The sequence below is a fragment of the Oncorhynchus gorbuscha genome, linkage group LG05 (genome assembly GCF_021184085.1).
Source record: "Oncorhynchus gorbuscha isolate QuinsamMale2020 ecotype Even-year linkage group LG05, OgorEven_v1.0, whole genome shotgun sequence".
NCBI lineage: Eukaryota > Metazoa > Chordata > Actinopteri > Salmoniformes > Salmonidae > Oncorhynchus > Oncorhynchus gorbuscha.
In genome coordinates this window covers 18,386,967-18,403,199 of record NC_060177.1, presented here as the reverse complement: position 1 = coordinate 18,403,199, position 16,233 = coordinate 18,386,967, and the positions used below count along the sequence as shown (strand labels likewise).

Here is a 16,233-nt window from a genome sequence, read left to right as displayed (position 1 = left end):
CCACTTTGAATATGCCTGAAAATGATCTTTCGTTTACAGTGCAACCAGAAGAAAACATGAATGTGTAAGCATGTGTAGGCTATCAATCATGCCCAAGGAGATAGAGTTCAATACTGTCCATTAATAATTCAATAATAATGGAATGAATGGCAGGCCAACAAATACAGATAATAATTCAAATCACAATGCTACACCTTTCCAACGTCATCACCAGATGAGACCAACGGGCGTTACAATCTGGGGGACACTGTTACAGAGGATGGAGACTATACATACTTTAATTAAATACAAGTGAAATTTGATGTTTTTGCTCGTTGTGATCTGGAAATTACACGATGATGTATTTAATCGAAATAGACGGGAACATGCCTGCGTGCGCGCAACAAATGGAGTAACCCATGCATTCGTCAAATTATTGACAAGCTTGTCAACTTGCGCGCACTGATTTTTTCACTTCACATTCCAAATGGTATAGCCTATAGAAAGTGAGTCCCTGAATCGATGTGCACCACATCTCAACTCCCATTCGTTCGAGGAGGAAACGCTAGAACTGGTGAGAAATATCGGCGTGGCATCTAAACCCAGGTTTTATTTTCGTGTCACGTTGAACCCTATTTAGCAACACCCCATAGAAGTCATGGAAGGAGTCAGCAGCAACAGGAACATGTCATACAGTCGATGGAGTTATGACAGGTAAGCGCTTATCATTTGTCAACATTTACCTTGTTATGCGAGATGATATCACCAACTTGCCAGCAGAACCTCTCCTTTGCCTTTGTTTAGCAGGCTACCATTGTCATATCTAATCAGAAGTTGGTTGTGATTTATAAACCAATATATATATAAATCCTGATATTGATAGAATATGTATTAGGCTGTCATGCAGTCTACAATGTAAATCAGTTGTTATCATGAGGCATTTTGACACTGGCATGACAAATTGATATGACCTAGATAAGTGTGTGTGTGTGTGTGTGTGTGTGTGTGTGTGTGTGTGTGTGTGTGTGTGTGTGTGTGTGTGTGTGTGTGTGTGTGTGTGTGTGTGTGTGTGTGTGTGTGTGTGTGTGTGTGTGTGTGTGTGTGTGTGTGTGTGTGTGTGTGTGTGTCGAAGCAGTGATTTGTCTGTGATACTACAACCATATTGCTTCTGGTCAATGTTGATTTCCTGAAACAAATACAATGTGACGGATCCTAGGAGGCTGTATGTCATGTAACTTACATTTTCTGTTTTTTCTTTTCTTATTTTAACTCGTGGTCAGTTGAAACAGCTTTCAGTATATTTGAGTTGTAGTAAGCTTTGTCAGCACTGGTACAGTAAGTGGGGAAATAACTTATTTGTCTATTTCTGCATCAAACCGCTACAGTACAGAGCGTTGCTTGCTAGTCTTTATGTTCTGACTATAAGGCCTTTCCTTATTGGTCAGCAGACATAAGCACACACAGTCAGTCAGTAAGCAACATCCCACTGAGCACACACTGGTTGAATCAACATGGTTTCCACCTCTTTTCAATAAAATGACGTTGAACCAACATGGAATAGACGTTGAATTGACGTTTGTGCCCAGTGGGATGCTTGTGGCCCGGCTCTCTTAAGCTCTTACATTGTGATTGGTATTCTAGACACCGTAACTGTGCTGATTGGGCATCCCAAGAGAATGCGGCGAGAGATTCTGGGTCTCCTACAGCTTCATACAATTTCTTTCAGCTCTGTGCAACAATGGGGGTGGGGAGAAGAGAGGGAGATTAAGCTGAAGCCTCTCAGCACGTCTCCTAGGCAGTAACACATTCTTGATGTTTGATGTTTTTGTGTTCATGATATACAGTACCAGACAAATGTTTAGACACACCTACTCATTCCAGGTTTTTTCTTTATTTTGAACTATTTTCTACATTGTAGAATAATAGTGAAGACGTCCAAACTATGAAATGACACGTGAAATCAAATCAAATTTTATTAGTCACATTCGCCGAATACTTACAGTGAAATGCTTACATACGAGCCCCTAACCAACAGTGATGTTTAAAAAAATACGGATAAGAATAAGAAATAAAAGTAGCAAGTAATTGACGAGCAACAGTAAACAATAACAATATATACAGGGGGTGCCGGTACAGAGTCAATGTGCGGGGGCACCGGTTAGTTGAGGTAGTATTTACATGTAGTAACCTAAAAAGTGTTAAACAAATACAAATATATTTTATATTTGAGATTCTTCAAATAGCCACCCTTTGACTTGATCACAGCTTTGCACACACTTGGCATTCTCTCAACCAGCTTTATGAGGTTGTCACCTGGAAACCATTTCAGTTAACAGGTGTGCCTTATAATATTAAAATATCATTTATGGAATTTACTTCCTTCTTAATGAATTTGAGCCAATCAGTTGTGTTGTGACAAGGTAGGGGGGTTTACAGAAGATGGCCCTATTTGGTAAAATACCAAGTCCATATTATGGCAAGAACAGCTCAAATAAGCAAAGAGAAACAACAGTCCATCTTTCTTTAAGACATGAAGGTCAGTCAATACGGAAAAGATCAAGAAGTTTCTTCACGTGCAGTCGCAAAAGCGATCAAGCGCTATGATGAAACTGGCTCCCATGAGGACTGCCACAGGAAAGGAAGATCCAGAGTTTCCTCTGCTGCAGAGGATAAGTTCATTAGTTACCAGCCTCAGATATTGCAGCACAACAGACACATCTCAACTTCAACTGTTCAGAGGAGACTGCGTGAATCAGGCCTTCATGGTCAAATTGCTGCTAAGAAACCACTACTAAAGGACACCAATAAAGGTCAAGACACACGAGCATTGGACATTAGACCGGTGGAAATCTGTCCTTTGGCCTGATGAGTCCAAATGTGAGATTTTTGGTTCCAAATGCGGTGTCTTTGTGAGACACAGAGTAGGTGAACGGATAATCTCTGCATGTGTGATTCCCACCGTGAAGCATGGAGGAGGTGTGATGGTGTGGGGGTGCTTTGCTGGTGACACTGTCTGTGATTTATTTAGAATGCAAGGCACACTTAACCAGCATGACTAACACAACATTCTGCAGCGATATGCCATCCCATCTGGTTTGCACTTAGTGGGACGATCATTTGTTTTTCAACAGGACAATGACCCAAAACACACCTCCAGGCTTTGTAAGGGCACCAAGGAGAGAGATGGAGTGCTGCATCAGATGACCTGGCCTCCACAATTACCCGACCTCAACCTTATTTGAGATGGTTGTGGATGATTTGAACCGCAGAGTGAAGAAAAAGCAGCCAACAAGTGCTCAGCATATGTGGGAACTCCTTCAAGTCTGTTGGAAAAGCATTCCAGGTGAAGCTGGTTGAGCGAATGCCAAGAGTGTGCATAGCTGTCATTAAGACAAATGGTGGCTACTTTGAAGAATCTAAAATACCCTTTTTTGGTTGATACATGATTCCATGTGTTATTTCATAGTTTTGATGTCTTCACTATTATTCGACAATGTGAAAATAGTCCAAATAAATAAAAACATTGGAATGAGTAGGTGCTGTATATAACATGCAAATGAATAGAGGCAGGCTGCTCTGCTCCTAAAATGTGACTGAGAGAGATGTAATGGTTTGTTGTGTGGAGAGATGCCAGAAGCCATTCATTACTGTGGTGCTTGATCCATGTTTGACACACTAGTGATGTCTGTATGCAGTACACATGAAATGGCACTCCATCAGACACGTGTCACGCAGGTTTGACACTTGCAATACAGTCATAAAAAGGCAGCTGACACAAACAACAAATATCAACATCCACAGTTAATAACCCACTTACAAACTAAACAGCAGCTCTTGTATGTATTTAGTCTGGCTACGATACTATGGGTATGGTATGTTAAATGTAAGTAATGATTGCTCCAGCTTCTATGCTGTGCATCTCTCACTGTTAGAGGGGAATTTGATCCTGATTTAAAATGCTTACATTTTTCATTCCAATTTATGAGTTCCCCCCCGGCTGGCCTCAGGTTCATTAGAAAATGTTTCTGGGCCGCATGTAGACTCGACGGTGCTGCTATGGTTTGAATATGCTCTGCTCATGGACCAGGTGTGTGTTTGTTCAGGCATCGTAATTCATGGCTGTGCCTGCGAAGGTAGGAGCAGTGCACTCACAATGTGTTAGTTCAACAGGCCTGGCAGCCAGTACGCACAGCAACCACAGAGCGATGGAGAGCCAAGGTGGTGAGGGGAGATACTATTCAACGAGAGGAGGGGATCACATTCTCACAGATTGTGTTTTCATAATTATTGTGTGTCTGCTGAAAACATCTACATAAATGCCAGGAGTTCTCATTGGTCTCTGATTTGGTATCGCCTCACATGGTACATTGCAGTTTTACAGCGCTTATTTATGGACCTCTAACAATTCCTTCTTTACAGAAGGAACCTATTACATATCAATTATTTAATGCAATAATGAAGCCAGGACTACAATAAAGTGCATTACTGCAGGGTAAACTTTTTACGTAATCATTTGATGTTTTTTGTGTTAGTGTGTAGTGTTGGTGAGAGTGAGCCATTTTCTGTGTGTGCTGCTATTGTATTTCTGAAAACATCTCTGGGGGTTAATGCACTGTTGGAGTATGGATGGTCCACGCTGCACACCTGCTTCTGCGTCACAGATGAATGGGTGATGACACGGGGTACCGACCTGTGAGAGCTCACATCTATAATCTGTGTAGTGGAGGGGAATGACACACACACACACACACACACACACACACACACACACACACAGAGACACTGTAGGCGCTAGGCAGGCATACAACATAGCTCATGGCTGTTAATATTGTAACGCCAATAATGACATACGGTGCATAGTACATTAAATGCACACACACACACACGCACATACATATTACTGTGTGTACTAACATATAAACTTTGGTACGAGTTCATATGCTATGTAGACACTGATCTAAAGACAGGAAGCACTATTTACTTTAATCGTATGACTAAATAGAGTAGAAAAATGATATGATTTCCTAACCTGTCTGTCTTACTGTTATTGATAATAGTGTTCTGTCTCAGTAACACAGGGTTAGTTCCATTTAAAAGGACCCATGAGCACCAACATAGGAGCATGTCAAATGAAAGCTAAGAGTCTCTTTTTAACATTTTTTTATTACGGCATATCCATTTTCAACCCTTTTCCGTCCTAAAAATGTGGAATGAGCAAAGGCTTTGATTTCTGGTCAAACAGATGAAAAAGGGGTCTTGCAAAACATCTACCAGAAAAAGTCCTTAAAGGTACTACAAATACATCAAAGACCCTTGCCAACTACTATCAACACATATATTTAGTACTACAAATACATCAAAGACCCTTGCCAACTACTATCAACACATATATTTAGTACTACAAATACATCAAAGACCCTTGCCAACTACTATCAACACATATATTTAGTACTACAAATACATCAAAGACCCTTGCCAACTACTATCAACACATATATTTAGTACTACAAATACATCAAAGACCCTTGCCAACTACTATCAACACATATATTTAGTACTACAAATACATCAAAGACCCTTGCCAACTACTATCAACACATATATTTAGTACTACAAATACATCAAAGACCCTTGCCAACTACTATCAACACATATATTTAGTTTTGGATACATTTTTCTGCCTTCTGCAAGTTTAAGAAACATTGCCTTGTGGCTTGAAATTCCGTTACCAAAAACCCACATGCTGTATCTTTTAAGATATTTTCTATTTTCTCTCCCTCATGAGGAGGGATGATAATTAAAATTCACAGACGTAACAAGTATAGGTAAACCTATCATTTAGATAGTGTTTTTACTGATATCAATTTTGTTTATGAATTATTAAAACTCAATTTCGTTACCAAATCGGTAACGGAATTTAAAAAAAAAATGGGTAATGGAATTTCTGTGATTGAATTGACTACAATGGGAAATCATAGTAGTCATTAACCACAGTTGGGTTCACAAGTTTGGATGGCACAGTACAGCAAACAAAAGCATAGTACTGTGTAGAGTACAGTAGATTAACTATTGCACTGAACTCTACTGTACTGAACTATAATCTACTTTGTCTTCTACTTTTACTGAACTCTACTCTGCTGTACTTTACTCTACTGTACTCTTCTGAGCTCTACTGTGCTGTACTATAATCTACTTTGTCTTCTACTTTTACTGAACTCTACTCTGCTGTTCTTTACTCTACTGTACTATACTTTACTCTACTGTACTCTTCTGAGCTCTACTGTGCTGTACTGTACTCTACTGTAATATACTTTACTCTACTGTACTCTTCTGAGCTCTACTGTGCTGTACTGTACTCTACTGTATTCTTCTGAACTCTACTCTGCTGTACTGTACTCTACTGTACTCTTCTGAACTCTACTGTACTGAACTATAATCTACTTTGTCTTCTACTTTTACTGAACTCTACTCTGCTGTACTTTACTCTACTGTACTCTTCTGAACTCTACTGTACTCTTCTGAACTCTACTGTACTGAACTATAATCTACTTTGTCTTCTACTTTTACTGAACTCTACTCTGCTGTACTTTACTCTACTGTACTCTTCTGAGCTCTACTGTACTCTTCTGAGCTCTACTCTGCTGTACTTTACTCTACTGTACTCTTCTGAGCTCTACTGTGCTATACTGTACTCTACTGTACTCTTCTGAGCTCTACTGTACTCTACTGTACTCTACTGTACTCTACTGTACTCTTCTGAGCTCTACTGTACTGAACTATAATCTACTTTGTCTTCTACTTTTACTGAACTCTATTCTGCTGTACTTTACTCTACTGTACTCTTCTGAGCTCTACTGTGCTGTACTTTACTGTACTCTTCTGAACTCTACTGTGCTACACTGTACTCTACTGTACTCTACTGTACTCTACTGTACTCTACTGTACTCTACTGTACTCTTCTGAGCTCTACTGTACTGAACTATAATCTACTTTGTCTTCTACTTTTACTGAACTCTACTCTGCTGTAGTGTACTCTACTGTACTCTTCTGAGCTCTACTGTGCTGAACTATAATCTACTTTGTCTTCTACTTTTACTGAACTCTACTCTGCTGTACTTTACTCTACTGTACTCTTCTGAGCTCTACTGTACTGAACTATAATCTACTTTGTTTTCTACTTTTACTGAACTCTACTCTGCTGTACTTTACTCTACTGTACTCTTCAGTACTCTACTGTAATCTACTCTGCTGTACTGTACTATACTTTACTCTACTGTACTCTTCTGAGCTCTACTGTGCTGTACTGTACTCTACTGTACTCTTCTGAACTCTACTCTGCTGTACTGTACTCTACTGTACTCTTCTGAACTCTACTCTGCTGTACTGTACTCTACTGAACTCTTCTGAACTCTACTCTGCTGTACTGTACTCTACTGTACTCTTCTGAACTCTACTCTGCTGTTCTGTACTCTACTGTACTCTTCTGAACTCTACTGTACTGAACTATAATATACTTTGTCTTCTACTTTTACTGAACTCTACTCTGCTGTACTTTACTCTACTGTACTCTTCTGAGCTATACTGTACTCAACTATAATCTACTTTGTCTTCTACTTTTACTGAACTCTACTCTGCTGTACTTTACTCTTCTGAGCTATACTGTACTGAACTATAATCTACTTTGTCTTCTACTTTTACTGAACTCTACTCTGCTGTACTTTACTCTACTGTACTCTTCTGAACTCTACTGTGCTATACTGTACTCTACTGTACTCTTCTGAGCTCTACTGTACTGAACTATAATCTACTTTGTCTTCTACTTTTACTGAACTCTACTCTGCTGTACTTTACTCTACTGTACTCTTCTGAACTCTACTGTGCTATACTGTACTCTACTGTACTCTTCTGAGCTCTACTGTACTGAACTATAATCTACTTTGTCTTCTACTTTTACTGAACTCTACTCTGCTGTACTTTACTCTACTGTACTCTTCTGAGCTCTACTGTGCTGTACTTTACTCTACTGTACTCTTCTGAGCTCTACTGTGCTGTACTTTACTCTACTGTACTCTTCTGAGCTCTACTCTGCTGTACTTTACTCTACTGTACTCTTCTGAGCTCTACTGTACTCTACTGTACTCTTCTGAGCTCTACTGTACTCTACTGTACTCTTCTGAGCTCTACTGTACTGAACTATAATCTACTTTGTCTTCTACTTTTACTGAACTCTATTCTGCTGTACTTTACTCTACTGTACTCTTCTGAGCTCTACTGTGCTGTACTGTACTCTACTGTACTCTTCTGAGCTCTACTGTGCTGTACTTTACTGTACTCTTCTGAACTCTACTGTGCTACACTGTACTCTACTGTACTCTTCTGAGCTCTACTGTGCTGAACTATAATCTACTTTGTCTTCTACTTTTACTGAACTCTACTCTGCTGTACTTTACTCTACTGTACTCTTCTGAACTCTACTGTGCTATACTGTACTCTACTGTACTCTTCTGAGCTCTACTGTACTGAACTATAATCTACTTTGTCTTCTACTTTTACTGAACTCTACTCTGCTGTACTTTACTCTACTGTACTCTTCTGAGCTCTACTGTGCTGTACTTTACTCTACTGTACTCTTCTGAGCTCTACTGTGCTGTACTTTACTCTACTGTACTCTTCTGAGCTCTACTGTACTGAACTATAATCTACTTTGTCTTCTACTTTTACTGAACTCTACTGTGCTGTACTTTACTCTACTGTACTCTTCTGAGCTCTACTGTGCTGTACTTTACTCTACTGTACTCTTCTGAGCTCTACTGTGCTGTACTTTACTCTACTGTACTCTTCTGAGCTCTACTGTGCTGTACTTTACTCTACTGTACTCTTCTGAGCTCTACTGTACTGAACTATAATCTACTTTGTCTTCTACTTTTACTGAACTCTACTGTGCTATACTGTACTCTACTGTACTCTTCTGAGCTCTACTGTGCTGAACTATAATCTACTTTGTCTTCTACTTTTACTGAACTCTACTCTGCTGTACTGTACTCTTCTGAACTCTACTCTGCTGTACTTTACTGTACTCTTCTGAGCTCTACTGTACTGTACTGTACTCTTCTGAGCTCTACTCTGCTGTACTGTACTCTACTGTACTCTTCTGAACTCTACTCTGCTGTACTGTACTCTAATGTACTCTTCTATACTCTACTCTGCTGTACTGTACTCTACTGTACTCTTCTGAACTCTACTCTGCTGTACTGTACTCTACTGTACTCTTCTGAGCTCTACTGTGCTATACTTGATGTCAAACTAGTGAAACATAGATATCTAGTATTGGTTCAGATTTAGTCCAGACCAATAAATGTGGTCTTGTTTGGGGGCAGAGCTCATTAAAATAATAGCCAGTGTGTAGAATAATACCCAAATATGCAAAGGAGGATATTGTATATTTATACATTTTGTGTAGCTATTTAGGATAGATCATCATGAAGTGAATGACATTAATATCCATAATTATGCATTTCTGTGTTGTACAAATCGGGGATCCATGATGAAATTCTGTTACCGCAATTCCAATACCAGATTTAAATCCACTTCACTTATGTCAGGCTGCTGGTAAGAAGTCTGGTACAGGAGAGCGGAGAGTTGTGATCAGGCGCACACTGTAATTGGCAGAAGTGACAACAGACAGAAGCAACTGCGTCAATCTCCAGCCAATTGGCAAAAGTGCAAAGAGCGACAGTCACAATCATGCATAAGTTAAACAATTAAACAAACTCTGGTTCAACACGGTACCCGTGGAAAAACCAGCCTGGCTCGTAACATGAAACACGTAACAAAACAGTTCCACACAAAGACATGGGGGAAACTGAGGGAATATATATGTAGTGTGATTAGGGAATGTAAACCAGGTGTGCAGGGAAACAAGACAAAACAAATGAAACAATGACAAGTGGAGCGGCGATCGCTAGAAGACCGGTGACGTCTACCGCCGAACCGCTGCCCGAACAAGGAGAGGAGCCGACTTCGGCGGAAATCGTGACAACTTACTGTAGTTCAATAACCAAAATAGATTTTTGTTCAAAGTCAATGTGTGATGTCATAGCTGACACCATTCTATCTGCATACATGTTGAATTTTTATTTGGAGCAGATATTTAACTAATGTGGACATACATTTTTAGAGATTTTACTAAATCTTGGTATCTGCACAGTTCTTTCACTAAACGTGTTTTTTGTCAAATGTTCAGTGTAAATTGGTCAACGTAGTCATTGTGTATAGAGGTGTATGCATCTAAGTAAATAACAGTGTCTGTCTGCCTCTTATCGACTCAGAATGGAACAGAGGGGGCCTGGGTTGGAGAGAGCGGGGGCCTGGGTTGGAGAGAGCGGGGGCCTGGGTTGGAGAGAGCGGGGGCCTGGGTTGGAGAGAGCGGGGGCCTGGGTTGGAGAGAGCGGGGGCCTGGGTTGGAGAGAGCGGGGGCCTGGGTTGGAGAGAGCGGGGGCCTGGGTTGGAGAGAGAGGGGGCCTGAGTTGAACAGAGAGAGGGAGAACGAAGGGGCTGGGTTTGGACACAAGTGGGCAGATTTATAGGGGTTACACATATTAGAGACTGTTTTCAAAACACTGCTGTTGCAAGGCCCAGACTGAATTCTGCTCTGACAGTGCCATACATAGGTTGGTGTGTGTGTCTGTGAGTGAGATCAGGGCTCTGCTGGGGCCATTAGCCAGGATTTTGATTGCAAACACATCACTGATGGATAATATCTGATGGTTGTAATATCAATGTAACAATATAGGTCCTATGTTGAGAACTGTTCCAATAACTGGCCCTAGCAGTATATAGAGCACTCAATAGGTCTTAATCCAGTTCCCTGAGGCTTCACATCAAGGGTCATGGCATTGATGGTCAATCATTTCCAGTTGCAATCTTCAAGGCTTCAAAAACACAGCCCCCCAGGAATGTATAGTTTTAGGCTCCTGTAACCATATGCTTTCTGAGTTTATTTGGGTAAACACAAAATTCATGAGGTTGGGATATGATTTCCTCAGAGCATAAAGCTGTATAATGTTTGGGCCATTGTCTATCAGTAGTTAATTGAAGCCTATCCTCCTACCCTCAATTACCTCTAATTGGATCCCATCTGATGAATCTATTGGAAGGGGAGAGTGCTTGTCATCAGGCAAAGTTATTGTTCCAGAAGTAATGAATTATGAGACCAAGAGACAACTATGAGGGGAGCAGCTGTCTGCTTTTACCTGGCTTTCTACTAAGTAGCTAGTGTGAATAAGAAGCATTACCACTGAGACTGTTCTGGGAACTGCTGCTTTGCTCTGAGGAGTGCGCCACACTTCAGTAATTATAGCTCCCAATCAGATAGTGGTGCTGGAAGTGGAAATGCTTTTTACCAATATGTTGTTTAGGGAGGCACACTGTGTATATTAGATTAGATTAATATTTCAATAATAGGCAGCTGGAGACAACCATGTTCACAGATGTTGCCTTTGGCTTTTATAAAACGGCACTGTATTTCAGTTTATACTAAGGTCTCAAATATCCTATTTATATTTTACATGTAAAACTACAGTAATGTTTCTATCCTCACAACCTAATTTTACTGCCTAAGATATAGCTTCACCCAGCTGGCTGTAGAGCACAGCTCCAGACTGGTCTGGTTGGCAGTACATTCATATGAATATTTATTTAAATGCAGCATCTTGCCAGCAGCTATCAAAATATATTATAATTCCTGGGTAGCTGTATGCGTTTTTCTGTGTCAACCTCTAAGAGGAGTGGGATTTAAGTGATGCTTAACTCAGTTTCTTTAGCAGTCTGACAGACCTTAATATCTTACCTGTGTGACAGGACTACGACCACGACTGTAGGGCTGAGGTGCTTTGTCTCTGTTTTCAAGGATTTTTCCAAAGGGTTTGAATGTTTCCCCACCATCCTCAATCTGACTTTATTGTCATTTGTCATACTCTCATACACTACCTCACTTTCCCAACCTCAAAACATAGATTGCTATCAATCTGGTGGCATGGTAGAAAGGAAGTCGTTCTGTTTGGTCCTTTGCTTGAGATGTCCTGGTTGTGTTTCTAATGGCACCCTATTCCCTTTATAGTGCCCCAGACCATGTTCAATAGGTGCTATTACCTAGAATCTGGCTACTGTATATCACATGATTATAGTTTATTACTTTTCAGCTGAATCTCAGTGTTTGAATGATGTGTATTGACTGCAATATATGGCACAGTGTTCACTGATAGCTTGAATGGTAGGAGGTTGAACATAGTGATGAAAGAGTGTATGTATACTACCGTTCAAATGTTTGGGGCCACTAAGACATTTTAAGAAAAACACATTTTTGTCGATTTAAAATAACATCAAACTGATCAGAAATTCAGTGTAGACATTGTTAATGTTGTAAATGACTATTGTAGCTGGAAACAGCAGATTTTGTATGGACTATCTATATAGGCGTACAGAGGCCCATTATCAGCAACCATCACACCTGTGTTCCAATAGCACGTTGTGTTAGCTGATTCAAGTTTTTTTATTTTAAAAGGCTAATTGATTATTAGTAAACCCTTTTGCAATTATGTTAGCACAGCTAAAAACTGTTGTTATGATTAAAGAAGCAATGAGGCGGCAGGGTGGCCTAGTGGTTTAGAGCGTTGGACTAGTAACCGGAAGGTTGCAAGTTCAAACCCCCGAGCTGACAAGGTACAAATCTGTCGTTCTGCCCCTGAACAGGCAGTTAACCCACTGTTCCTTGGCCGTCATTGAAAATAAGAATTTGTTCTTAACTGACTTGCCTGGTTAAATAAAGGTTAAATAATAATAATAATAAAATAAATCTGGCCTTTAGACTAGTTGAGTGTCTGGAGCATCAGCATTTGGTTACCTGCACCTTTTTGAGCACTTGAGTGTCTTGTTAGGATTATGGAGGATGTACCATATACCTACTATATCTTACCCCTTGGCTGTGACTGTGCTGGTGTACAGTATATGGAGATGTTATTACAGTGTTCACATCCACGTGTCCACTTCCAGACAGGCTGCTATTTAATGATCAGAAGCTGCACTGCTGAAGAATGTTGAGTTTTGTCACAATGGAGAGAGAATTTAATTGGTAAACAATGTTCTTTTCAAAGCATAGTTGCGCAGTATGTAAATAAAATGTAATTAGATTTTCCAATTAAAATACAATTGGTTACTTATGTCATTTGAAATGGTATGTTTCTGTAACTGAAGGGGAGTTTCACTATCAACAAAAAAGATGAGAGTCAATCTCTATTCTGGCCTGTATTTAGACAGAAATGTACACTCAGGTTTGCTTCCCAAATGCATCTTAAATGAAACCCTATTGTTCCTGGTCAAAAGTAGTGTACTACATATTCTTGCCTGCATCCAGATTTAAGAGACAGACTGGTCTCTCAGTCTACTGTATGCTAAACCTCTCTTTTGAATAATTGATCTTAGCGCAGGGAAGGTTGACCTCTGGTATGCTGTGTGGAATGCTAACCATGTTTTAAAGTAATAGTCAGCGCTTGACTTGGGCAGCAGCTCACTGGATCTGATTACTGGCACCTCAAATGTTCTACTGCTTGAGCTCCTGTTCCTCTTATTGAACATTAGTTCAGAAGTCTTGTGGAGCTCCTGCACCCAAATGTAAACAGCACCGGCCCCTATTTCAATCCAAGTCGAGCACTGGTAATAGTGGGTACTGTGGAGACAGTCAGACTCTTTTTTTTTTTTTTTAGTAATAGGGGTTTCTTACTGTAGAAATAAATTGGACTATTATTATAAGCCTCGGCACGCTGACTGTCTGTTGGATACTACTATCTCTATAATTCATGGCCAGAATAATACATGAGATCTCTCTACTGGCTCTACAGCAGGTTTCATTGTCAATTTCATTTGGTTCATTATTGGGTGAGATTCTGGTCCAAGTTAAAAAGTTATAATTATACTCTGTCTTATTCATTGAGACATGTTGGTATTACTGTATGGGAGTATTGCGGACCACTGCCTGTGAATGGCAGTGACTGAGTCTAACTCTCATACACTGCTATAGTCAGTGTTTATATGTTGCAATGTCATGATAGTGTCACAGTACACTGTCGACCTCCTCGTCCCTTACTTTCCCAAGGACACAAAGTGTTTTCAGAAGAGAACAAACCTCGAAGTGAGTTAATAGTGGAGGACTGCAGCACGTGCACTGCCTGCACTGTAGAGATCATTAAGGCGAGTGTGGAGCACCTCTTGTTAAAGCCAAAGTGTGCTAGGCCAACTGCAAAGACAGCAATTAGAGCTGGTAGCTGCCTGCCTGCGAATGACGATCACAGTGAATGCTACGTATATAATTATATAGCTAGGCTCTAAAGGATACCAGAGCTGGAAAAGTAAATAGCCAATTTCACTGCTTGTGTTTTGTAGGTATGGAAGGGGCTTGTGTTTGTGTAAAGAAGCCTTATAGTGTGATGAATAGATGGTTCCGTTGTGAAGGGAAAATGGGAAATTATGAGTAGTTATGGTTAGGTCTTTATACACTGTGTACAAAACACAAGGAACACCTGCTCTTTCCATGACATAGACTGACCATGTGAATCCAGGTGAAAGATATGATCCCTTATTGATGTCACTTGTTAAATCCACTTCAATCAGTGTAGATGAGAGGATGAGACCGGTTAAAGAAGATTTATAATCCTTGAGTCAGTTGAGACATGGATTGTGTATTTGCGCTATTGAGCGTGTGGATGGGCAAGACAAAATATTTAAGTGCCTGTTGAAGGGGTTATGGTAGTAGGTGCCAGGCACACCGGTTTGAGTGTATCAAGAACTGCAACGCTGCTGGGTTTTTCACTTTCAACAGTTTCCTGTGTGTATCAAGTGTTGGGATTCGTTCCTTGTTCCTTTATAAGAAGCAGAGACTAGAAAAGACTGGAACAATATTAAACATTATAATGAAAATATATATATTGTTAATATGTAGTCTATGGCCCTATCAATGTAAGGAAGACCCCTCCCCTTCTATTAATACAACATGAGCATAATCAATTATTATAATATATCAAACAGTTGTTATACAGCCCCTATCATGACCCCAAAGTGAACCTGACACAAGAATGGTTCACCACCCAAAGGACATCCAGCCAACTTGACACTGTGGAATGCATTGGAGTCAACATGGGCCAGCATCCCTGTGGAACACTTTGGACACCTTGTAAAATTGAGGCTGTTCTGAGGGCAAAAGGGGGGGGGGCAACTCAATATTAGGAAGCTGTTCCTAATGTCTTGTACACTTAGTGTATGATTCTACATAGTAAGAGTATTATAAATCATGTTGGAGTTGTAGGTACCCCTCCATAGATGTTTTTTGCTGACCTTCTAACCATGAAATGGAGTGCTTAGTGTATGTAGGGGTAGACAGGTACTGTAGACTGGCCATGCAATGAACACCCTGAAAGAACTTCACTGGACTCTCTGTAAACTGGAAACCATATATCCTGAGTCTGCATTTATTGTAGCTGGGGATTTTAACAAAACTAATCTGAAAACAAGTCTCCTTCAATTTTTATCAGCATATCGAATGTGCGACTCGAGCTGGCAGCAATCAAACAGGCTAAGCGTCAGTATAGAGACAAAGTAGGGTTACAATTCAACACACAAACACAAGATGTATGTGGCAGGGTCTACAGTCAATCACGGATTACAAAAAGAAAACCAGCCCCGTCGCTGACACTGACATTTTGCTCCCAGACAAATTAAACTACTTCATTGCTCATTTTGAGGACAATACAGTGCCACTGACAAGGTCCGCTACCAAAACCTGTGGGCTCTCCTTCACTGTGGCCAACGTGAGTAAAACATTTAAATGTGTTAACCCTCGCAAGGCTGCTGGCTCAGACGGCATCCCTAGCCGTGACCTCAGAGCATGCGCGCATGAGCAGACCAGCTAACTGGTGTGTTTACGGACATATTCAATCAATCCCTATCCCAGTCTGCTGTGCCCACATGCTTCAAGAGGGCCACCATTGTTCCTGTTCCCAAGAAAGCTAAGGTAACTGAGCTAAACAACTATCGCCCTGTAGCACTCACTTCTGTCATTATCAAGTGCTTTGAGAGACTATCCAAGGATCATATCACCTCCGCCCTACCTGATACCCTAGACCCACTCCAATTTGCTTACCGCCCCAATAGATCCACAGACACAGATACAATCACAGATACAATCACACTGCACACTGCCCTAAC

General features: G+C 40.5%; 1 protein-coding gene across 3 annotated transcripts in view; it reads left to right on the top strand.

Annotated features, from left to right (window-relative positions):
* Positions 1-495: 495 nt before the first annotated feature.
* Positions 496-16,233, top strand: part of LOC124035609 (tubby protein-like) — a 93,638-nt gene continuing 77,900 nt past the window's right edge. For all 3 annotated transcript variants that reach the window (XM_046349144.1, XM_046349142.1, XM_046349140.1), the window contains exon 1: positions 496-693. In XM_046349144.1, the coding sequence (XP_046205100.1) occupies positions 638-693 (56 nt within the window). In that variant the 5' untranslated portion in view covers positions 496-637. The remainder of the gene's footprint in view (positions 694-16,233) is intronic.